The sequence below is a fragment of the Natrix helvetica genome (assembly GCF_964273705.1).
Source record: "Natrix helvetica genome assembly, chromosome: 3".
In the NCBI taxonomy this organism is placed as follows: domain Eukaryota; kingdom Metazoa; phylum Chordata; class Lepidosauria; order Squamata; family Natricidae; genus Natrix; species Natrix helvetica.
The window spans coordinates 102,753,299-102,778,792 of NC_138549.1; the positions used below are offsets into that span (position 1 = coordinate 102,753,299).

The 25,494-nt window shown below is 34.4% G+C and overlaps 1 protein-coding gene across 2 annotated transcripts in view; it reads right to left on the bottom strand.

Annotated features, from left to right (window-relative positions):
- Positions 1-326: 326 nt before the first annotated feature.
- Positions 327-25,494, bottom strand: part of LEPR (leptin receptor) — a 57,274-nt gene continuing 32,106 nt past the window's right edge. Inside the window, exons 9-19 of one of the 2 annotated variants that reach the window (XM_081948927.1) lie at positions 25,344-25,461; positions 21,751-21,950; positions 19,097-19,245; positions 18,728-18,887; positions 18,559-18,641; positions 17,182-17,398; positions 16,104-16,286; positions 15,433-15,528; positions 9,355-9,457; positions 8,826-8,901; positions 327-1,359 (exon numbers count right to left, since the gene is read on the bottom strand). In XM_081948927.1, the coding sequence (XP_081805053.1) occupies positions 538-1,359; positions 8,826-8,901; positions 9,355-9,457; positions 15,433-15,528; positions 16,104-16,286; positions 17,182-17,398; positions 18,559-18,641; positions 18,728-18,887; positions 19,097-19,245; positions 21,751-21,950; positions 25,344-25,461 (2,207 nt within the window). In that variant the 3' untranslated portion in view covers positions 327-537. Of the gene's footprint in view, positions 1,360-7,917; positions 8,155-8,825; positions 8,902-9,354; positions 9,458-15,432; positions 15,529-16,103; positions 16,287-17,181; positions 17,399-18,558; positions 18,642-18,727; positions 18,888-19,096; positions 19,246-21,750; positions 21,951-25,343; positions 25,462-25,494 lie in introns of those variants that run through there. The other variant, XM_081948928.1, reaches the window with a different exon arrangement.

A 25,494-nucleotide genomic window follows, 5' to 3' on the forward strand; every position in this document is an offset into this window, starting at 1 on the left:
TTTTCCTCTATGCAATAGGATAATTGTAGCCATGCCCATTGACCTGCTATGGTTCCTATGTCAGTAGAGAATAATACACTGATATTAAACTTGCAAGATTAGAGACTTAAGACATGCGCACAAGTTTGGTTATTTCAACTTTCATTGAAGCCTTAATCAGAAAATAGTAAAAACTTCATCCTGAGAATATCGCTGAAGCTCGATTATCACTCAATTAATTGCAGAAATTTAACAATACAATAGCAGTTTATTCATAAGTGCAAGTTAGCTATGGAAAAAAAGAACCCTTTTATTTGGAAAGATATAATTTACTTTGTCTTTCCAGATAATCAAGCACATATTAAAACTGTCTGGTTGTTCTCCTTCAGGAAAACACAATATTGCACTACTTGGGAATTAAATAATGTGGATTATTAATAAAACCTGAACATCTAGCTATTCATTTGCAAAATACAGAATTTGCCAAAATGTTCTGCATGAAGAAAACTTGTTGGACATACAACATTATAATCAAAATAAATTAGAACTATGGATTAATTAAGCTTTGCTACTAGCTGTCTCATGTATTTTAACTGTCAGTGTTTGAAACTGTGGCATATACGGTATAAAGGTTTGAAGGGGCCTCTCACAGTTACAGATAAAAGGATTTAGATCAGGGGTTACATTTTGAGAAATCCTCATGGTTCTAATGAGAGTATTGGTATGAAAATTACATGGTGCCCCATTTGAATTTTCTGTTAAAAATATATCATTTTCATTATTTTTGAGTGGGCCCATGCCTAAGTAGAACAAACTTCTCTCTGGGCTGTCACCTTCAGTGAAAGTTTTATCCTGTTCTGAAGATTCTAAGAAACCTTCAGAGGAAACAACAGAGAGAGAGTGACTTTTCCTGGGAGGGTCTTGAAAATATTCAGGTAATATCAGAAATGCTTGATTTCCTACTGCCCAAGAAATGCTAGAGAAAGAAGCTGGAACTGAAGACTTAAGGTTCACAAAACTTCTGTCAAAAGGACTACTTGAATCCTTTGGAGGCTCATAAAGCCCACTTGACATGGAGCCACTTAAAATAGTTGCATATTTTACATTACATTGTTCTGACATGCCTCTTTTATTTTCAGCATCTTGGACATTCTCAGATAGACTATCGCTATTGAAATGACCACTAAAGCAAGTTGAGTCATGCTCAAAGTCCTGAATGGTTGGAAACAGTGAGTCAACTGCTAGTAACTCTTGTTTATCTTCATGTTTCATTGCTTTATCAATACTGATATCTTCCAATACTATTTCTGATTCCAGAAGTAGCGGACCAAATGACAACGCTTCAGGATGCTTGAGAAAGAGATGCTCAAAGGTTTCAGGCTAAAAAAACAAGACACATTGTAAAGCTCATTTATCAGTTAATTTTTCATACTGAAAAAAAATACAAGAATAGGAAAAATTAAGCAAATGGAATATTTTATTATATTTGAATCAGGTTCTTCATTTTCAAAGCCAGATGAATTACATCGTTAAAATAATTTTTTTTTTGGGGGGGGGAACCAAATTATGGTATTGAATCCAGATATTATCACTTATAATCTAGTTCAGATTAAACACTTTAAGGCATACGCGTTAAAGTAAACAAAGATATATTTGCAAGTTTTAAATATACCATTTTAGATATTTAATTTTTATATGCTGTAAAGTAATTGTTTGAACCCTAGATTTCTGTCTTCTCAATTAGAATAATGGATATAATGCATCTTCCTTTCAATAAAGAGGAAATTAAGAATGCAGTGGCTCTAAAAATAACTGGTAAATAAAATGAATCATAATCAAAATAACCACAAAGCAAGCCTGCAATTCTATGCACACTTACCTGTCAATAAAACTATTGAAATTATTTTATTCTGGTCAGAGTATATGGTACAGCTTTGTCTCCAGAAATCATTGATATGCAATGCAAGTGTTTATCAGGTTTTGCTATTCCTCTCCAACATCCAGGATGAAGTTAAGTGTATTTCTCATGTAGACTACATCAACATGTGGTGATATTCCCAAAGTTCCAAATACTCTTTATGTCATGCTAAAATCCTGTTCAGATGAACTACTGGCAAAATTTTCTGCCTTTCTTTGTGAGTGGTTAAGGAGGTCTCCAAAACTGTGGGTGATGTTTTGCATTTCAAAAATATTGCTTCTGTTGCCATTCCCTAGAAAATATTTTTCTAGGCAATTTCTTAGCTTAGCTTTATTGAACTTTATTAAAAATGTATTATGGAGCTGACCTTTCATATATTTTTGGTTGCTGGAAATTTAGTGCCCAGTGGCCTAACCCATATCAGAATTGGCATGCATTGAGATGGAGAAGGCCTGAGGATTTGATGCAGCTTCTGTAGTGGCAATGCACATCTTTATTTCCAAGTTACATTAGTGTTATTGGGTAATCAGGAGAATCATTGCGATTTAAATTGAGTTCTAGAATGCTTGGAGGTAGCTTTTTCATTCAAAAGAATTTCTATCAGTGCTCCATTTCAGGTTCTTTGTCCTCCCCTCCCCATTTACAATGTCTGTAAAGCAACATAGTGCCCTTGTATAGGCTCTTGCAACAATTCCAGTTATCTGCTTTTCTTTGTCACAAACCTGAGTGAAGAAATTAATATGATGGGGGGGGGGGATGGATGCAGGCTGGATACTGATTTCTTTGTTTCTTTACTGGTCAACTAGAAAGTTTTCAGCCTAGCTGTAAAGATTTTGGAAAACGCTTCAATGGATACTCATGGATCTTTGAAAAACTGGTGCTGAACTAACAGCAGGGAATTTGCACACCACCCACATGGAGTGCCTTTAATATTCTGTTTGTTACAACCCTGCATAGATATGCTGCTAAAATATGCAGTGCACAATGAGAGTGAGAGAGAGAAGGGGAGGATTAACAAAGTTTTCAAAACAGCTGGAATGGGTGAAGACGGCTGCAATGTAAGACTTTCAGAAATACCTTTAGACTCTGAGGTTTTTGAGACTAGTCAACAGCTAATGGCTGAGGTATAACATACAGTATTCTAGTACAACATTGTAATGAAGAGGAATGTTTATATTTATTCAAATTTAAGTCCTGTTCTGTGGTTTTTTCAGTTATCCTACTGACAGAAGAATGGACAGACAGACCCAACGCGGCCTCCTTTGCAGAATTTGATTCCAATATTCTGTTGAGTTGGAGATAATTCATTAATGAAAACCTTACATGTTAGAAAAATTAATAGCTGATAAAATATAATACTTTGATCACAAAATAGGTTTAAGTTCACTTGCTATTGAAATTTGTTTGTCGAATCATTTATGATGTGACAACTGAAACATACTTGCAAGAAGCAACCAAAAGAATCTATAAGATTCTATTTATATGTCTGAAATACACACACACACTATAGACAGGGGTGAGTTGCTGACAGTTTTATTACCAGTTCGCAACCAGCGCGCAACGCACGCATGCCCTGTTCAATGTAAATTGTTCTTCATGCATGCTGTTCAGGGGTGTGGCAGGCCTGGGTCGCTGCCAGTTCTACAACCCAGGCCTGAATTCCACTACCATTTTGGGTGAACCGAGCTGAACTGGGAGCAACCCACATCTGACTATAGCACGTGTGTATATGTGTATGTGGCACATGCAAAAATACACAGGGCAACAAATGTTAAGAAAATAGATAAACTCTTTTTATTCCTTACATAAAAGAGGTTCAGAGCCTTGTGTCTGTCAACAGGATAATTCTCTGTAAATTGAACAGGATGAGACCAAATCTGCAGCAGGGGAAATTTAGCCAGATAAAGAATGAGATGGAAGATGGGTTGTGGAGACAAGGATTCTAGAAAAATGTCCAATGGATCTCATTTTGAAAGGCAGGTCAGAATACTGGCTTCACCCTAAGGTCCTCCTTTTGGTCATACGATGCAGAAGAGGGTGTGTGTGGCCTGTCCTTTCCTTCCTACTGCACACATATTCACATGTGGCACGCAGAGCCATCTCTCTGAGCACGCCAGCTGTCACCCGTTGTTCTTCCGGGTTCCTCCCAGCTGTTCTTCACACTTGTGGGAGTGGTGGAAACTGGAAGCACAGTTCCCTGGTGGGCATGTGCGCATCGGGAAGCTGAGCTTCTGGTTTCCAGCACACACATATGCGCTGGCCAGCTGGTCTTCACGTGTGCATGCACACCAGAAACTGGAAGACCAGGTGACTGCTGCGCATGCACACGCCGAAAACTGGAAGCTCAGCTTCCTGACACGCACATGCACACCAGGTTGCTGCTCTTCTGGTTTCGGGTATTCTCCTGAGTGTGTGCGCTCCCGTTTCAGCACGGTGCTGAAAAGGTTCGCCAACACTGCCCTATCTGAATATTGTGTCATGTTCTGGGCTCCATAGTTGAGAGGCAAATTAAAGTCATAGAAAGATTAAGATAGTCAGGGATCTAAAATAAAGCTTCATGAGGAAATGCTAGAGAATCTGGGTATGTTTGATCTATGCACAGCTGGTGAGTGGATATTAAAGCAGTCTTCAAATACCTGAAGAGTTGTCACATAGAGGAAGGAATAGAATTATTCTCTATTGCTCCAAGGATCAGTATGAGAACCAATGGATTAAAATGCAAGGAAGTAGGTTCAGCCAGACATTAGGAGGAACTTCCTGATTTTATAAACTGTCAGCCCATGAAACAAATAGCCACATGAGGTGGTAAACTCTTTGCTATATGGCTAAAGAGACTCCAGGCGTGATCAAGCAGAAATGCTTTGGTGCAGGATTTTCAAACCTTTTCACAGAAGCTGTCATTTCTTTCTAAAGAAATTCCTGCAGTCTCTGATCAAGAAGCAAAGTTCATGATAGGAAATTCATTGTGTTTGAATGATGTCTTTTCATTTTTTGCACTTAGTTTCTCATGGAATCTCACCTAATTGTTCTAGAGCTTAGCGTTCCATAGAAATTTGTAAAACTTCTTCATTCAACCCCTTGTCCCAAGCATACAACAGTGGTGTGCACATACCCTGATTAGTTTCTGGGAAGAAAGTGCACATACATAAACACACACACACACACACACACACACACACACACACACACAATACTTTATTACACAGAACAAATACAAATACCTATGGCCATTGCTGCTAATGGGGTTGAGAAATTCCAGAAACTATCCCCCTGAGCTTGTCAAATATTTATCAAGGAATAATTTCTGTCGTCCTTGTTTATGCTGCATTTTTTATTATTTGGAATTATAATATCCAGGCTAGGTTTTTCTGTCTTTCTAGTAGAAGGGCATGGAGAGCACTTGCCTATAAAATCACCAAGAGTTGAACATGACTGACTGTTAAAACAACAAGTAAACAACAGAGATCCCGTTTTTTCTCCTAAAAATAGCGATATATTTTCTGCTGCCTATGATTTGCTGGTGGTTTGCCTGCTTGTGTTTCTCAAGTCTGCCGAAAAGTGAGAGTGGACAAAAGACTGCATTGAGTTTCTATCATTCATCTGATAAAAAATATTGTTTCCAAATTAGGAAAAACAGTTGTCTTTTGATAAATACTTTATTAATTTTTCTTGTATAGCTTTAGGAAGTTACTTCAAAACATACAGCTCTTTTCCAAGTGCCCTGAACAAATTAGAAATCAGGACAAGGAAAATCCTGCTCATGTATATGTCATTCTGTTCATTGTCAACACTTCCTTTTTATATGATAGCACTCTAATGAAGTAGATGAGCTAAAACAGAAGATAAAGTTATCACTGGAATTAGACTAAGTAAAAGCTAAAATGTTCAGAAATAAAGCTTTCCAAATGTTCATAATTTTCATTTCAAGAATAATTTGAATATGACGTTATATGTAGTAGAATAGTCTCAGCAAAAGCTATATGGCCCTTGAGTGTACTGCATTTAGCATGAAATTGGACAGAATAAGTTTGTACCTTCTAAATAAGCTTTTAAATATTTCTGAGTTTTCAAACTTTCTGTTATATTAAGATTGAAAATTCATAAACTATAAAAGTTCCCATTAGAACATGAAACGAGTGCATTTTTATAGGATTTTATGTAGGTGTTCTATTCCTTTGAATTTCCTGTTTCCCATTCACTGACTGTAATCTCAGGGACAGTTTCTACTAACTTGATCTTTTGGCCTCTCTTCCCTTGCCTAAGCATTTTAGAGAGGAAATGACACTTTATAATGGATGCCATAGTGTAATTCATAACTTTTGGTGGTAGATTTCACCAACAGTAACCTAAAACAATGCAAAGTTCATGACCTTCTGAAAACACCAAATGTGCTGGGTCACAGCGCATTTGGAATGAGGCTGTGGAATTATGGACAAGCTTGTGTGTGCACCACTGCATTTGTGAAATTGATGCGCCCACACAAAACCATACTCTCTTCTCCTTCCTGCCACCGCAGCCTCCACTGCCTCTGCTTCTCCACTGAGTTGAAAAGTTTGGAGACTGCTGGCATAGATCTACTCACATTATTATACAATTTCACTTTTATTGGAACATCTGATAAAATGAGTCTCCCACTGATTGCAAAGATAGAAGGAATTTCAGAAGGCCATTTACACACACTTTAAAATAAACTAAATAGGGGTTGCTTTTCCTGATAATAATTTTCATTGTCTCTTCTGTCAAAAACATTTACTCTATTCTTCCCTGCTTCTTGGCACAATTTAACTAAAGGCACATCAAAGTCATACTATTCTCGCTTTCAAAGACCCCTGAAGCAATTTGTAGGCCTAGCTGTCTTTCCTTCTGCTAATATGAAACACAAATATTGCCCTGACCAAGCTGCTGCAGTCCTCCAGTACTTTGCAGGCATTTTCCATCTGGGCTGGAGAGGAAATCTGATTAATCTCTTGTCAATGTCATCTTTGTTTATTCACTGCAAAATCATTAAGCCAGCATTCCCTTTGTAACTAATTTCTATCAGGAATCAGAAGGAGGGATCAGGTAAGTGTTTCCTCTCACAAGAAAACAGTAAGCTAAATTCTCCAATCCTGTTGAACACAGTGAGCATATGAAGATCCAGAATGGCTTTCAAACTGGTGCAGCAAATGTGAAATTGAGAGACTAAATTACAGGTAGTCCTTGACTTACAATCACAATTGAGCCCAAAATGTATGTTGCTAAGTGAGAAATTTGTTGTGAGATTTTCCTCATTTTACGACTTGGCTAGCCACATTTGTTAATTGAATCACTGCAGTTATTAAATTAGTAACACGGTTGTTAAGTGAATCTGACTTTCCTGTTGACTTTGCTTGTCAGAAGGGCTCAAAAGATGGTCCCATGACCCTGGAACACTGCAACCGTCATAAATGCGAACCAGTTGTCAAGCATTCGAATGTAAATCATGTGAACTTGGAGATGTTGCAACAATAAGTGTGGAAAATGGACCTAAGTCACTTTTTTCAGTGCCGTTATAACTTTGAACGGTCACTAAATGAATTGTTGTTAAGTCGAGGACTACCTATAATCAGGAAAAGCATCTACACTGAGGGTGTCTTAGGTACATATATGTGGCTGTAATGAAATGATTGTTTATAAACATTCAGCATATGATGCTCTGAGTAAGAAACATGCTCCATAATTAGCATTGCTTATTTAGAAAACAAAATAGTTTTAGGAAAATGTGTAGAATTAAAGACAACTTGATATCGCTGGCTTTAAGTACATGATGCTTTATATCTATATCTGTCATTCTAAATCAGGTGCTGGGAACATTCCCTGGTTACCATGTAATCCCAGTTTTATTCATTCAACCCAGTCATAAAGATAGTTTGCCCAGACTATTCTTTGAGCTTAGGTTACTTAATCAGAGTTTTCTAGGGGAACTTAATGTATTAAGGAATATAACATGGTACCCACTGTCCTTGAATCCTCAAGTGTTCCTCTTACACAAAAAACCTGTCCTTGCTGAAAAATAGTATTCTTAGAATGATATACCATTAATATAACCTTTGTACAAAATTATTTCCAACACTATTATGTACGAACAAAGTCAGCAGACAATGAAATGATAGGAAAGTAATTCTGTCTTCTGAATTCAAATAGATAATTCTTCTAACAACTTGTAAAGGAAGTCTGGGAGCTGGAACAATGGTTCAGCGGGCAGTGACCAAGATTAGACTTCAAAGAATGTCCATTCTCTGTTTAAATGAAATGAAATAAAATTAACAATAAAGATGAGAAAGTAAAGTTTAATGGAAATGAAAACTGAAAATAATATATTAATTTTAAAAAAATCATTTCCCCAAATGTTTCTACCTATTATAACATTTAATTCAACTTTTATAGTTTCATTCACAAAGTTTATAATGGTAAACTTAATAAAACTGCCATCTGTACTATGTAAGAATCAAGAAATCATACAGAAAGATGTATAGAGAGGGATGAGATGGGGATAAGTGGATTAGATACATTCATAATGCTTTGTAGCCGTTATGACTTGCTCTATCAGAATGACCAGTTTTCTTAGACAATGACCAGATCCATGGTTCCAATAGAAATGTTGAATACTGTTGACATATTGTCCTAGAAGAGCATGGAATTGTCCTAGAAGAGCATGGAATCTCTATATTTTATTTTGAGCACTGGAGCTTGTATAATAGTAATAATAGTATTCTGTAATAATAATAATAAAAACTGGAAGGATATGTTTAGAATGTACATGTATATCTATCTCTAAAGAGATACTTATTCAGGTGGATTTATTTTTGTCAGTGTACCTGAAAACCCATTAGTAATTTTAATGGTAATAATCAGCCTCAGTTTCCAAGTAATATATAACAATGAAATGCATTTAAATAGAGTTCCATACCTTTTGGAAATTAACTCCTTGTGCCCAGGAACAATTCTTCGGGTTTGGGACATCAACCCACAATAATTTCTTAATTCTGAAAAAATACAGATAATGAATTGATTTGGTTCAAAGGATAAGCAAAAGTAAATTTGGTGTGGTTTCTAAGGCTGTGTACCAGGACCTGGGAGATCCTGTTCAAGCTATGAAGATATACTCTATAGTTGTACCAGGCATTTTCTCTGTGCTCTTTCTTTCCTAAATGAGAAAATAAAAGAAGCAGTGCTATGTATACTGTATTGTCTTTAACAGAAACTAAGATATAAATCTAACAAAATAATGATGAGAAAAAAATATTACAGCTTCTGGGTTGCTGCAAAGAATAATGCTACATTAGTGCTCTAATAACTGGAAAATATTTCATAATATTAATTTTTAAATTTAATTTATTCTCTATTCATCCATTCAAATAGATGATCATATAGATTATTGTATCTAATATTCTCCTACTATAAACAGATTCGGCAAGCATCATGAAAGAAAACTTTACCTATGCTGCAAAATCAACAATGCTCCAAGCAGCAGAAATGAGCATGAAATCATTAAGGGTAGAATCACATAGAAGTTCACATCATGTTGCTTTTCAATCCCACCTGGAAAAATAATAATTTATTTTAAAAGTCATTACCATTGCAATCCAAATACACATACAAGATATTACTTCAGTGACATTAAACTGAATGGCTGAAGATTATTCTAGATAGTATGCCTAACGAAGGCTCCTAAAATCAAAACTGAATATCTTTGTAGACACACAAGATTATATTTTTTAAGTCAGACCCTATTTACAGAGCAGAAAAGTCCCATTAAATTCACCAGGCCTCCAGCTTAATTAATACAGAATTAGATTAAAAGGCTTTAAATCTCGAGTCCTTATTTCCTCAAAATTAAATCTTGATTGGTTTGAATTAATCAGATTTTTTAAAAAACGTGTTTAAGTAAGTTTGAATATATAGTTAAAAATACATTGATTGGCTAAATTAGCCATGCATCCCAATTCTCTGTATGAGTATTCAAAAAGAAGCAGCATTAAACAACATTAACAGGCAGGAAATACTGCTAAAAAAGCATGACAATGTGTAATTTTATTTTTGCCCTCCCTGGCCTCCAGCAACACTCTGCTGCCAAAAACAGGCCGCATGGTCTGTTTTCAGCCTCCCTGGCCTCCAGCAGCACCCTGCTGGCCAAAAATGGCACGTTTTAGCCAGCAATTGCCCCACAGGCCCACTTTGAGGGCCAGATTTAAGCACCCTGCAGGCTGGATTCAGCCTACGGGCTTTAAGTTTGACACCCCTATTAGGTAATGCATGCTTAATAGGGCTAAGCATTCAAAGGCACTTCAAACATATATCAGCAAAAATCAAATGCATCCTAACCCTATATAAAAGTATTAATAATGTATAGTATACAAAATTATATTATATGAACTAAAAACAATATTTTAGGCAGATACAATCTCCTGCTCTGCCATTGTAAGTAGCGATCTCATCCCACTATACTTGGCAAAATGATATGCGAAATAAAAACATTTCTATACTTAAATGAAAACTATTACTAGACTGCTATCTTATGAAGGTTTTGTTGTGTCCAGAAATCCTTCTCGAATGTACTGGATTTTTTGTTTTCTTTTGCATTTTCAATATAAAGAGTTGAACCCAAAAAAGAAAAAAACCTAAAATTTTGGCTGAAGCTGTATTTCACGGCATGATTATTTAGAATTAAAAGTTAATAATAACATGTACAAACATACATACCACTGTTAAGATGAGTGACTCTATAAATCAATCAATCTTTCAATCAATCAATCAAACAATCAAACAAGCAAATACTCTTCAGCTTCAAACTAAGCAAATAAGCACAGAACATGAATAAAGAATAAAACACCAAATGCATGATATAAGAAAAAAATGTTAGTTAAATCTAGTTTCCATCAAATCAGTTACTGTATTCATACAATTCATACCCTTGCAATCATTCTTGCTTCTACAATTTCCATATATCACTTCATACATGTTTTGTTCTTTCAATTTAATCTCTCTTATTTTGAGTACAGGTAATCCTTGATTTACAACCATTCATTTAGTGCCTATTCAAAGTTACAGTGTCACTGGAAAAATTGACTGATTACCGTTTTTCACACTTACGACCATTGCAGCATGGTCCTCATGGTCATGTGACCAACATTTGGACATTTGGTAATTGGTTCATATTTATGAACATATCCCGAGGTCATTTTATCATCTTTTGTGACCTTCTAACTAGTCTGTGTGGAAGCTAGCTCATTTAATGACTCTGGCGAGAAAGGATGTAAAATGGGGCAAAACTCACTTAACAACTATCTTTGCTTAGCAGTGGAAATTTTGAGCTCAATTTTTGAAATTGTGGCTGTAAGTAAAGGACTACCTGTATCATGCAACCATGATTTTCTTGGCCTTCTCTTTTGCCTCAATCTTCTTCCATATTTTTGTTCTGTAGTTAAATCCTCAATCATGCTCTTTATACCACAAACTACCACAGTATATTTCTTTTTTTTTACTAATTATTCATTAGTATCTTTTAAATTTCTAACATACTTCTTATTCTTCTATTCAACATTCAGTTTCTTTTCACCTACCAAACTCTCACTTCCATATAAATAGAGCAGAAGTATTTTATATACAACTGTTTTATTCTGACAAATAATCACTACTCAAAATAGACCACACACTATGTTTATACCAGAATTATCATGTTTTAAAATTTTCTCCATTTTTCAATCTTTAGCACAAATTCTATCAAGTATACAAACATATCAACCTAGTCTAGTTTTTTTGTATGTATGTATGTATGTATGTATGTATGTATGTATGTATGTATGTATATGTGTGTGTGTGTGTGTGTGTGTGTGTGTGTGTATTTGTAAATAAAAAAGGCAACATTAAAAATATGGTTTTCTGCCTGGATGGTCCCCTGTAGTGAGCCGATAGACAGAAAGGGGGAGTAGTGAGTTCCCTCCCATATTTCGGCATACTAGGGGTTGTAACACAAATACATACCTACTTCCCTGGCTCAGCTGATAAGGAGAGCCTGTGGCTTAGTGGCTAATACATCTGCCTAATATGTAATACAGTCCAGGTTCGAATCCCAGTAAGGGTATGGCTAGCTGATGAGAGCTAAATAGCTTGAAATAGATCTATACTAGTCTCCCTTTATTTATTTATCAGCACAAATACAACATACACACACACACACATACATACATACAACTTTCAAGTATTTAAGTGATTTTTCTGTTAAATACCATTGGTCTCAGATTCCTTGGATTCTGAATAAAACATATCATCTACTTAGAAAAATATATTCCCAACTATTTGAATTGATACCAGTGAGGGAGAACTATTTTCTCTGCCAATAAAGAGAACTGTTAATATAAACATCCTTCAGCTACCTCCCAAGGCCTTCACAAGACTTGCCAAGAATCCATTAACTGCGAAGGATGAAAAAAAATCAGAATTTAAACCCTGCAGCTCATATATGGATTAAAAGTTTCTGATTTCATTATGTTTAACTGGTTAATCAACTGTTGTGTTTAAGGCTTTATTCCTGTCTGCCGAAAAGATTATATATAAAATTATATATAAACTAACTAAGTCATTTTTTAGTGTTTTTTGCCAAAGGTAAAGGTAAAGGTTCTCCCACTCAGCAGGGACCAAATAAGGTGCTCAGTGACTGGATAGCTATAATTACCTTCCAAGTCTGAGGTGTAGTGTGAAAACAACCAATATACCAGGAGTGAAATCCGCTTACCTTTGCTACCGGTTCGGTAGCAATATGAGCGCTTGCGTACCTCCCGCGCATACTCAGAGCATCAAAAAGGTAAGGTAAGCAAACAGTGAGGGGGGGGGGAATCCACTGTGCCACACAATTTATATTAGCTAGAAAGCAGGAAATCCTATAGAGAGCTAATATAAATAGCGCGGCACAGCTGATCATCAGAAAAACTTGTTTGCCTGAACTGGTTTCATTTATTTTACTACTGGTTTGGGTGAACCAATAGCATTTTTATTACCGGTTCGGGTGAACCGGTCCAAACTGGTAGCATTTCACCCCAGCAATATACTTTTAATGTCACAAGCATAAACTTTCCATTTATTGTCATCCATTTAGTTCCATCATACCTCTTGCAAACTTTACATTATATTGTGATGGAATGCCTCCTCAGAAGGTTCCCTAGATCCCTGCATGAAATACATTCTCTCAAGTAGACTCTACCAGTAGCTAAACGATCTAGATATCTCGCCTGTAGATTTAACCACCCCAGTAACTGTTGAAATATAATTTAATTTTATTTGCAATTTTATTAATTACTTGTTCTGTATGTTTTTAATGGTTCATTTTATGACCATTTTACCACCAAATATTTTGATTATCAGGTTTTTTCTGAAAAATGGCAAAAAAATAGCCACTGCAAATCATAGTCATGTGACCAGGGGATATTGCAACCAGTTATAAATGTGAGCTGGTTGCCAAAGTCCCAATTGTGATCACATGACTATTGTTTGTTTTCATTCCACTTTTGATACATACTTATTCCTCTAAATCTCTAGAATACTTCTAGCATTCCCTCACTTTATTTCCATTCCAAAACATTTAATCACTTTTAATTCCATTAGCTCTGCTGGAGACTCTTTTAACAATTTTCACTTCCAATATAGTTTTTAAATTGCCACCAATTTAAATACTTTGTTTTTCTCTGTACCTTTTAAATTTAACCATTACTTGCTCTAGTTTATTATATTCTTCACTACACTTTTTTCTATATTATTTCTATCATTCTCATTTCTTTTGCCAGTCATTCTCTTACATAAACTTTTTCTCATCCACAGCCTCTTCTTTCACTTTATCATGTCACAAAGCATGCTTTTTACACCTCCCCATAAACATGTACAACTGATTGAGCACGGACATCCTTTCAATTACTTTTTTGTGATCACATTAACATGAAATATCCACATTGTCACAGAAATTCAATGCAAAGAACTTGGTTGTGGTACTGAAATGTAAGGATAATAAATGGAAAAAGGAATAAAACCTGAGTTATTTTGAAAACCTACTACAAACGACTCAAAAATATTAATCATAAGTGAAGTTTTCATATACATGAAGTTTTTCAAGTTTTGAGTCTCCAAAGAGAGAAGGAATAACTGATGGACACTTTATTGTTCAGACATCTGTTAGGAAACAAAATAATCATTCCAAAACACACAGGAATCAGCTTGGTGGGCAATATTTTTCTTCAGAGAAGGGAGAATTAGCATTCCTTGTCTTGTTTCTAAGTAACATGTAACTAATAATTCAGTATACAATGTAAACAAAAATAAGAATATTGGGTAGCAGCAGAAAATATAGTGTAGTGAAACACATATCTTAGACTTCAAAAAATCCAATTGTAAAAACTTTTAATGATTATATATAGGACTCCATAGTGGTAGGAGAAAAATGGAAAAAGTATGCACAGATTAATGGGATTTCCTGAAAACTCAGGTTCTAAAAAGGACATTTGGAAATAATTAAAATGTGGAAATAAAAAGAAAGGAGCAGAAGAAACCAATGGGGTTGCTCATAAACTTTTGTGAAAAAATTGAAAATCCAAAAAGGCACATATAAGAGTTAGAATGAGAGACATATTACCAAGAAACAGTACATGTATACCTAGATTGGTAGACAGATTTCAGGAAAACTAAAGAGCAGAATGTACTGAGATTAGCAAAAGGGCTTATTTAGAGATGTTCAGAGTAACAAAGAAAACAATCGATATACCAGCTGCTCATTGCGGAGGGCAGAACAGATAACAAAGAAAAGACAGTACTACTTAAATCCTATTTTGGTCCCATCTTCTCAGAGAAGATATGCATTCAACTAGGCAATTTTGAAGAACCGATTGAAGGAGCAGCATTTTTGCTTCAGTTTAATCAAAATAATCAGGAGAACTTATTGCTTCTGAACGAGTTCACATTTCCATATGAATTGTTTCTTAAAATATTGAAGGAGCCCTGTTTCCTGTTTCGTTCTGTATTTAATCAGCCAATATCAGGCTTACCACATTTTTTTTATTGTGATATTTGAAACATTAAATACAATTAGCCACCCTCTTTTTAACGTAAAAAAAAATGCTACCGCAGAAGCCTTTTCCTATTAGGATTAAGCTATGAATCATACACATGGATAATATATATTATTTTATTGCTGCCTGTAGATGTATCTTCTTTTTAAGGTGGGACAAGGTAGAGAATTCAGTCCAGTAGACTTACTAATATGTTTTTGGCTGCTTAAAAACTCAACAAAATTAGCTGTGTCTATAGTGCCATCTTGTGAGTAACTGAAGGACATATGGCAGATATGACAGATAAGCAATTTGCATGATAAATACTAAATATAAACATAACTGGAATATAAATATATTCTGTTAAACTCTGTAAAAAAGTTTTTAAAACACACTCATTTATGTTATGTTTATGTTATATCCTAGTATTATTGGTATTCCCATTACTATTTAAGAAGTTCTAAGATAACAGTTCACTAAAATCACCTTTGGAAAATCCTTCTATTATCGCAGGTTTTGTGACTCCTTCATTAATGACCGGATATAAACTAAATCTGTATTTCTCAATGAGTACGAAGTTATCTGAAATGAAACAATAATGTTTAATGTACAAGTACCAGCAACTCACAATCGGTCAGATTCATAGAAGAGACAGTTACATAAAGACTCAGAGCTAAGGAAAGTCAAGTACCAGTTTGAGACTTACAAGTTTGGAAAACTGGCACTTTCCTAGATTACATTATTTTGACATTGGAGAGCTACAAATAGCTTCTCAAAATCAAAAATAAAATGTTACCACATATAACAATAATACTCTTCTTGTTCATCTACCATAATTTAAGTTGAGGCAATCTGCAGTTGCTTAACTTCTTATATATGTTTCCCCAATAATTGCAAAATAATGTTGCAAAAAAAATTAGGGAAGGAAGGTTTAAAAAAAATTATTTTAAAAAAATCAATGCAATTATATTAAATATGACTTAACATGATATTTTCAGGAATTTTCATTTTAATTGGTTTTCAATATACACACAACATTCCTTATTCTTCTATGTTTTACCTCATGTCCAGGTAATTTTTTTCTTCCAACATAAGTATTGTAACAACAACAACAACAAAAACCTCACAGAAGTATATGTTTCCATATTCAAACTCACCAAATATATGATACCTCCTAACATTAGGAGGAGCTGTTACCCATTTAATTTGTTCTTCTCCATTTAGATTGGTCCATTCAATTACAAAGGATGTAACCACATAATCCATAGGTAAAAGTGTCCAGGACATTATTACACAACTGCTGTTCATTGGGTAAATATTCAGAGACTGCACAATGTTTACTAACACAAACCAATCAAGAAAGAAACAAAAAATGATGATCAGATAGAAAATTAGAAAGAATTCACACAATCTCTTAAAAAAGAAAATACAGAATTACTTCATTTTACTTTGTAGACTAGAAATATTGTAAATTTCATAAGTAAAAAAAAGAATAATATTACTAGATTTCCAATTAGAAGAAACAAGTTTAATTTGCATTTGTATAATACAAGTAAATTTATTTGGATAAAAAAATATCAAATTTAGATCAGCAAACCTTTAATCTCCCTGGCCACATGTCCAAATAGCTATACTTCATTATTTTTTGTAATGAAATGGTATTAAAACATAGAGACTATAGTCAACAATATTTAATATTTATTAAATATAAATATAATTTCGTAAATAAAATGTAGATCTCGCTTTGCCTCCTCCACTATTCTGGAAGGCATCAGTGGAGAGAAGAAAATCAAACATGTCAAAATGATAGGTACAATTTGACAATCAAATAAATTGCTTGATAAAGTGACAAAAACTTTATCACCCAACTGCATCCATTCTTTTAATGTATGAGGACTCCATTGTCACTTTTGCACACAATGTTGGACTGTGGCTTCTGCATGCCATCCAAAAGTGACATATGGTCCTTGGCTGAGGAAAAGATCATTGTATTTTAACAAGAACACTGTCCATATATTTTGGCTATTTTATATACAGTACATGTATCAGCATTCCAGCATGCAAAAAATAAAAATAAATGTATTCAAGATTTTGGTTGGAAATACTACTACACTCTTTATTTAAAGGGAGGACCTTCCAAAAGATTAATAGTTTCTAAATACCTTCTTTATTAAAAGTATAGTCATACATTAAAAGGGTTATGTGGGAGCAAGAATCTAAAATGGTTGCTCTTACCTGTGCTTATTTGTTGTGAAAGAGTTAAAATAAAATTCACAGAGGAAGGTCCAATTGAGTTGATTGCTAGAATTTTAACAGAATGTATATCTCCAGACCATGAAAAGGTGTAAGTAGTGTCATTTTCTGTATAGTCAGACCAAACAATATTTTCTGAGGTATTATGTTCTACTACATAGTCCAGAACACTACATAAAGAAAGATTCTTCATCAGTGGCTGTAAAAAGATACATATATATTAGATATCTTGTATTGTGGTGGAAACTAAAGTTTAGATTTTAAAAAATAATAACACAGGAGAAGATATTTGATTCAATTCCTACAAATGTTAATTTTCACAGTCTTATGTAGCCAATTAGGTCAGAAATTAAACTAACTTGCTTAGAAATCAAGAATTTTAAACTGATTTTTTTTCAAAGTGAACTGGAGGTTTTTAAAGTGTGAAAGCAATTAGATGGATTTCTAGTTTAGTAAACTCTATGGGCTGGTTCCATATTTCTAACAATTCTGATTGGAAACACTTGTTAGTTTAGACAGACAGACTGTTTTTGGTTTAAGGCATTGGGTAGAATCCAGTAGCATGGAAACAAACTTCTGCTCATACAAGAGAATATTCTCTCCTTCTCTGTGCAATAGCCCATGTATCCTCAGGATCTAATCTTTAGACCTGGGAATCCTTTGGAGCAAATTTTGAAATCATGTAGAATATTGCGAGGAGAAGAAAGAACTGTTTCGTTTTAGGTTTTATTTGCATTAACTGTTGACATTGCAAGTATGGTTGTATCTGTTTTTAAAAGGTTATAGAATTTTAAAGAATCATGCTATAAATTTGCTAATGCGCTGATTTTGATAATAATAAAAAAAACGTTTGGATCATGTATACCTGAAAGGCAATGCAAACCTGAATTATGCCTGTCACAAATAGAAATGCAAAAAATTCTACCTTTAACTCCTTTGAAAACAAATTTAGACATTCTATTCCAAGGCAGCTTTCAGCATTAAAGTCTACTAGGATTTATTTTTTTACTGAATCAAAGCTTAATCAAAAATAGTCCTGGAAAAAAGGTACACCTCTGAAAGTTGCATGTAAACAATAACAATTATATTGTGGAACTTCAAATTTTTAAAAAGTCCCCTTTTCTATTTTAAAAAAAGGTTCTTGATTAATATATGTTAAGAATTATGTCAATCAGGACAATATATAAAATGTCTTCATTATATTTTTAACTAATTGAAAGAGAAAGCCATATTGACTATTACCTCACCAACATTAACAGTAAAGGAATTGCACTTTTAGCTAGTTTCATATATCTAACTGTAAGGAATAATAGATCATTACAAAAAATTAGATGTTGAGCATCTTATTCTCAGAATTACCTTCCAAAGCAAAGTGACATTTTTCTGGTTCATAGTGGGAACTTCATTAATAACTCTCCAGAATTCAGGTCCTCGCAAAGGAGCTGAAAAAATAACACATATTTCAAATTGTTTACATGCAACTTGTTCAAAATGAAAATAGCCAAAAGCATATAGGTAATAAACTGACCTTTGATATCCTTAACAACTGTATAAGCAGATCTGCTCCAATCACTCCAATAGCCAATTCCTTCAGTCATCCTGCAGCGCACCTGAATAATGTAAACTATACAGGGATCTTGTACAGCAATACTCAAAGAGGTAACCGATACAGCCGAAACCTCCTGAATCTATAAACAAAAAACAAAAAAACCTAACCGATAATAATAAAATAATTTCTGAGTGGCTAAAGCCAAGATTGGATATCTGTTACATATTCTAGGGAAAAAACCCACACCAAAATTGTTATTTTTCCTCCCAAGATGAACCAGACACTAATACAACTAATGGAAGAATCCTCAGTAAAGCATTAGTTAGTTTGCATTAAAACAGAACATACCTTCCAATTAATGTCTTCTCCACTAGTCGCATATCTAACTTGAAACTGAAGGTCATTCTTTGGAAGTTCAGGGTTCTTCCAACTCACATTCAGTTGCCCAGTGTCCTCTGTAATCTCAGCTTTGACACTGAAGGGAGAGAATGGCTTCACTAGAAAGGCAAACAAAAGAAATTTGGCTGACTTACTGAATATCTCTATTGGATACCTATGCATTGGTTCTTCCCTATTGCATTTCACTAAAGCAATGTATCCTGCAATTTATAAAAATATGTCTGTCATATTTTAATTGTAAAGCAATTGCAGTAATACCTTTTTAAAAAGTTCCTTTTCATGGAAAAACTTCATCTGTGTTTCTTTTTTACCCAACCTAGAATCAATTCATGACCACTGTGTTAAACTTGTCCAGAGGACAGCATTGTTCCTTCAAGGTTTTTCTGGTGTTCTTATAGTTTTGGAAGAAATATAATCTCTAGATTCTCAATAATCTGGAAAAGACTGCTGTCTGAAAAATACTAAATTGCCAATCCATTGGATTTCTGATTTTATACTTCCAAGACCAACAGTCAGGCATTGCACAGTAATATATAAAGAAAAGTGATTGCCAAAATATTAACATATAGGCAGGACAAGAAGCAATGGATGGAAACTAATCAAGGAGGGAAAGAACCTAGAACTAAGGAGAAATTTCCAGAAGTTGTGAATGCTCCCACACAGGAAGTTTTAAAGAAAAGATTGGACAACCATTTGTCTGAAATGGTGTAGGGTTTCCTGCCTAAGCAGGGGGATGGATTAGAAGACCCCAAAGTTCCCTTCCAAGTCTGTTATTCTATTCCTATTCCTATTCTATTCTATTCTATATGATGCAGATGCAAGATCAAATTAGAAATCATTTTGTTTTCAAATTAATTTTAAGTAAAATTTACAATAATTTGATAAGGAAGCCAATTCTTTTTTGTGGCGTTTAGAAATGCAACATGTTTAAACCTGTTCAGTAAAGATGATTGGTTCAAACTGCTCAGGAAATCACAGCAACAGTTGCTAATCTTCAGCAATGCTAGAAAGTAACCATAATCTCAAGTCCTTTGAGGGCAATGGGATAGGTTTATAAAGTAAATACGTATTCTCCCCCCCCCCACTCCATTTATAACACGTCATTGTCCCATTTTCTCATTCTTCACCACCTTCCCAGCAGACTGACTCATGCATAATACCGGAGATCCATAAGAAGGAAAATGCTCAGAACAAAGAACTGAAGGCAGGTAAAGCTTGGGACAAAGAGAAGTTTAACTACTCCTATACACACACCTCTTTTTTGATGTTAAAATGAGGCATCTTTCATGTGCTGCTTAAAGGTGGAAGGAGCAAACAACACTGCAGCCTTTGTCCTATCTGTAGCTGCAACCAAATAGAATCTCCAAAACCAATGACTATACAAGGCCTTATGATCATGTTATTGAATCCTGTAATATGATTCTTGAGCCAGAATAATCTGTTCTATACATCACCTCCCTATCTATCAACATGGAAATGTAATAAAATAAACACGTTAAAAATGAAAACCTATTTTAAATGTTTATTACAAGGCCTGATAATTCATTGCAATTTCATATGCATTTAATTTTCTTTCAGTTTTAATAAAAACAGCTATCTTTATCTTCCACACAGACTGACCAAATAATTAAAATGGCCAATTGAAAGGAATACTTTGGAGGTGGAATATGAAAAAGTAGGGAAAAAATTCAACCCAATAGTATGTATGTATGTATGTATGTATGTATGTATGTATGTATGTATGTATGTATGTATGTATATATATATATATATATATATATATATATATATATATATATATATATATATATATATATATATATATATATATATATATATACATATAAGCAGCAGCAATTACGTTTTTATAATTACAGATTGAAATACAGGATACATCTTAAAAGGAATGTTGTATTGCAGCTTGCATTAGCTGTATTACATACATATTAAAAGGGAGGCAAAAACCTAGAGTTTTTATTTCCCTTTCATTCATACATTTAAAAAGCTGTTTTGCAAACTGCCTTTCCTTGGAAATGAAATTTGTTGCAAGCCCTTAAAGAGTTATATTTGAACATGTACAGTATAACATGCAGATTCAACAATAGCAGCCATCATCTCAAAATCAAAAGTCAGGCTCTGCCTCTTTTGGATACAGTATGTTATCATATGTAAAGTAGTCTTTATCACAAGAAAGTCAGTTTGGTGTAGTGGTTAAGTTATCAGGATAGAAATTGGGAGAGAGGAAGCACAAAGACAGCTGGATGACCTTGGGCTAGTCATTCTCTCTCAGCCCTAAAATGTAGACACAGGCAAACCACTTCTGAAAGCCTTGACAAAAATACTACTGAGATTTGTTCAAGCACAAGTCAGAGTCAACTGTGACTTGAAAGCATCCCCCCCCCCAAAAGGGGGGTATGATGTAAAAACACAAGCCCGTGTCAATCTTCCCTTCCCCTCTCCTCCCCTTTGGTTGGTGCTTGTACTGTGAAGATAACAAAAAAGAAGGAAAAGGAGAAGTTGGAGGAGGAGTTGGAGAAGGAGACCCTTGATATCTTCAAATCAATTTAGTCCATAATCCATTGTTGGAAATCCCTTTCACTTACCTACTTCTTTTGGAAGGACACATACTGGCCTTGATGTAACTGTTCCCAGTGAGTGCTTAATCTCTATCCACATTGTGTATCCAGACAGAAGGTAAAAGGGCTGAAAGATGCACTCATAAACATTACTCCTCAGCAAATTGCATTCTTTCACCTCTGAATCTGAATGCATGCTCGGAGATTCTGAACAGTATATATCGTTCCTTAAAATAACAAAAAAATAGTAGTTTTATAAACCTGGCACTTGAGATCACATAAATACTGTAATATAGTTTCTTCATAAAAAAGAAGGTAAATGATAAAAAGTAGTCTTCACATAACCTGCAGTTTATTAATTTTTTAATTACAAAAGTTGGAATTAACTATTTCAGCTTACTCAGCTAGAACAAAGAATTTTATTTATGTAGTCATTTATTTGTAAAATGTATATGTCATTAAATGTTATTTCAGCAAATCTCCCTGAAATAAAGCTATATTTTATAGTATATTAAGATGTAAACAACATCCTTAAGCAAATGCCTGGAAAATCTGTTTGCATCTCAGAATTTGTCATTTTAGATAATCAGCACCATTGTCTTGAGTCTAATGAACTAACAAGCCTGAAGCTCATTCTAACTATACACATTTTGCTATAATGTCCGAGGCTACTGGCTTCATCATTACATTTGAGGCTGAGTTTCTCCATACTGCCATTTCAGTCAGATGGGAAGTCAATTATGTGAAGTACTGGAAGACATTTGGCATGTGTCATATTACCAGAACCTGAGTACACACAGCTGGTGTACTCATGATTGATTACTTGATTGTTGTTATTAGTCATGAAAGATATTGCCTCTTTAACCAAGCCACAGATTTTGAGTCTCTTTGAAAATAGGTAGGTCATCCAGTTTTATATTTACTTTTTGGCAATTCACCAGGGAAAAAAAATAAGCCTCACAGTTTGATGTAAAGCCTGCTAAAATCAGTGGGAATGCTGATACTGATAACTAATAGGATCTGTGAGGAAATGAATAAATGTCTCTACAAGATACCACACACTAAAGAAAGGAACTGCTGTTATCAATCTAGTTTCTCTCGGCGTTAATGAAAAACTAAAAGTGACAGGTACATAATATGTTTACTTTCATTCATGTTTTCTCTTTCTTTTGCAGACTTCGGGGATGGAGGGGTGGGAAATTGAATTATTGGTTCCATAGCACTGACTGGTGACATAATCTCTCTATGTGAAAGTGTACACATGAACAAAGATTATTAAGGGGTATATATGCCATATTGCCATTAGAAAAGAGAGACAGAGATCACTTCTAGCACACAAGGAACTTTGTGAAACTTATTCTTGTTCATCTTCACAATGACCCTAAGAAACAGTTCAATATTAATCTCATTTTGAGAATGGGAAACAGAGATTGAGGAAAGGAAGGTGATTTGAACAGCACTTTGCAAAAGCTAATATCCAATGCTGCCACAATACTGAGCCAAGGAGCCTTAAGCCAAATGTAATACACACTCCTTTCCCTGGCAAAAGACTTCAGACTAAATTTATTGATTTTAAATGAAACTCATTTTTTTCCTCTAAGATGCTCAAAATTGTATTTGAAGCTTAACAATAAAACTATGAGTATATTAGGCTGTGAGACAATAACTAAGACAAGATAGTTCAGAGGTCTTCGCAGTTAAGCCAGATTTGAATCTACAACACCTTAGTTACTACCAGAAATGTCCGCAGGGAGATCAAGGGAAGGCAAATTATGAAAGCAGCTTTCAACATTTTCAAGAAAGAATTAGACCCTGAGGATGCTTCTGGTCACCATGTTATAGGACTTGTTTGTTAAAAGTGTCAGTCCATTATTGACCACTAGGTTATCTGCCCCAGAACACACTATCTAAGAGCTCTGGTCAGCAGATGCTGTTTAGAACTAACAAGTAGCAGATGAGGTAGCACACCATTGGATTGATTGACATTAGAATGAATTAAGAATTAAGATACCCAAGGGTCACTTCTCGTCATCCTTTTCTTCGATGATGATAGGGAGAATGATTATTTATTTATTTATTTAATGTATTTATGAAATATATTTGCTACCATCTTGTGTTCAATGACACTGGGTGGCTTACAACATAAAATGTTAAAAAATACATTTCATAATAAATAAATACAAATAAGCACCATTTTTTCAGAAAGGACAGGTTTTGTATAAGACTTGAGGATCCAAGGACGTTGGGTACTACGGTATGTTGCATTCTTTAATACATTATGTTCCCCTAGAAAAGTTGGATTAAGTAACCTAAGCCCAAAGAATAATTTTGGCAAACTATCTTCATGACTGAGTTGAATTAATAAAGCTGGGGTTATCAAATCTGCAAGTAACACAAAATTTGGTAGCTTAAGTCATACCCCAGACAATTAAACTCATTACCCAAACTGATAAACTGGTTATTTTAAAAAGTGATATTTCTTTAAACTGTCATCCATACATTAAATTTATATATGAGTTATATATTTGCACAAAGACCTGTGGAGAACTTTATAAAGTGTATAGAATCATATCCATTATATACAAGTTGATGAGGCACTGCTTTCACTAAAGCCAATAAGTGGGTAGTAGGATAAATTCTGTAAGATTAAGTATAGTTGATCACCATTTAACCAAAAAGTCACTATGGACTTTTTGTAATAATTTTATAATATCTTGATGGTGCCATTTTTGTTGGCCCAAAGGAAAGTACTGCCTCAGCAAGTGGTAGCACCTAGTTGACCTGCTGTTGTGGTTCAATACCTATGCAAGATTGGGCCTGGTTTGACCTACATGGAATATCAATGGTACAGCAAGATTGATATATTTAAAAATATACTGCACTGCAGGAGGTAATGGCAAAACACCTCTTTAATTGCATGGAAACTACATGGACATGTCCCAAGATTCAATGAATTATCTTGATAGGAGGAACATCTCAGCAGTGGATGGTTGCAATCCAGCTAAATATATTTAGTAATTTATTAAATGGAATACTTTTTAATATCTTTCACTTCTAGAAAGTCAACAAAATCAGCACTATTACAACAAGGATTATGGCCAGAGTGCAAGAAGCAGTGTCATGAATAAAAATTGTAATGTATGTTGGTATTTATAGGGCTGAATTTCAAAATCAAAAGAGTCACAAAATATCTCTACCTTTGCTGTTTAAAAATCAAAATTTGGGAACTTAATGTGTGCATCATATATTCACTCTCAAACTACTATTAAGCTCAAATATTGTAAGTGATGAGGGAATATAATAAAGAATGCCGGTCAAAGCTACAATTTCTAGCCTAAGCTTCCATTAGAATTAGTGATGCTGTAATTCCAAGATAATTCTAAATTATGTTTAACCATGTTCTCTGAAATTTTGAGAGTTGCACTCACCTCTTAGACTATCAGATTTGAAAAGGCTTTTTTAAAGGGCACAGAATTCAGTTTTTCCCACTTAAATCACATCCAACCTTTCTTTTAATGAAGAGTTCCGTATCACTGTATAAAATTTTCCTCAACCCTTTACTAACTTAAGCTCTGAAAGAAATAGCTTTTCCAAAATACTATATTGAAATGAATGTATACCTGTAGTATCTTAACAGCAAAGTACTTTCCAAAAGTATTGGATCTGGGTTGATGGACCAGGAACAGGTCATTTTTTGTAAGTTGCCATAAGTTTCACATGTGATATTGATATTAGCATCTATTTGAAAGACAGCATTAGTGAATATGCAAA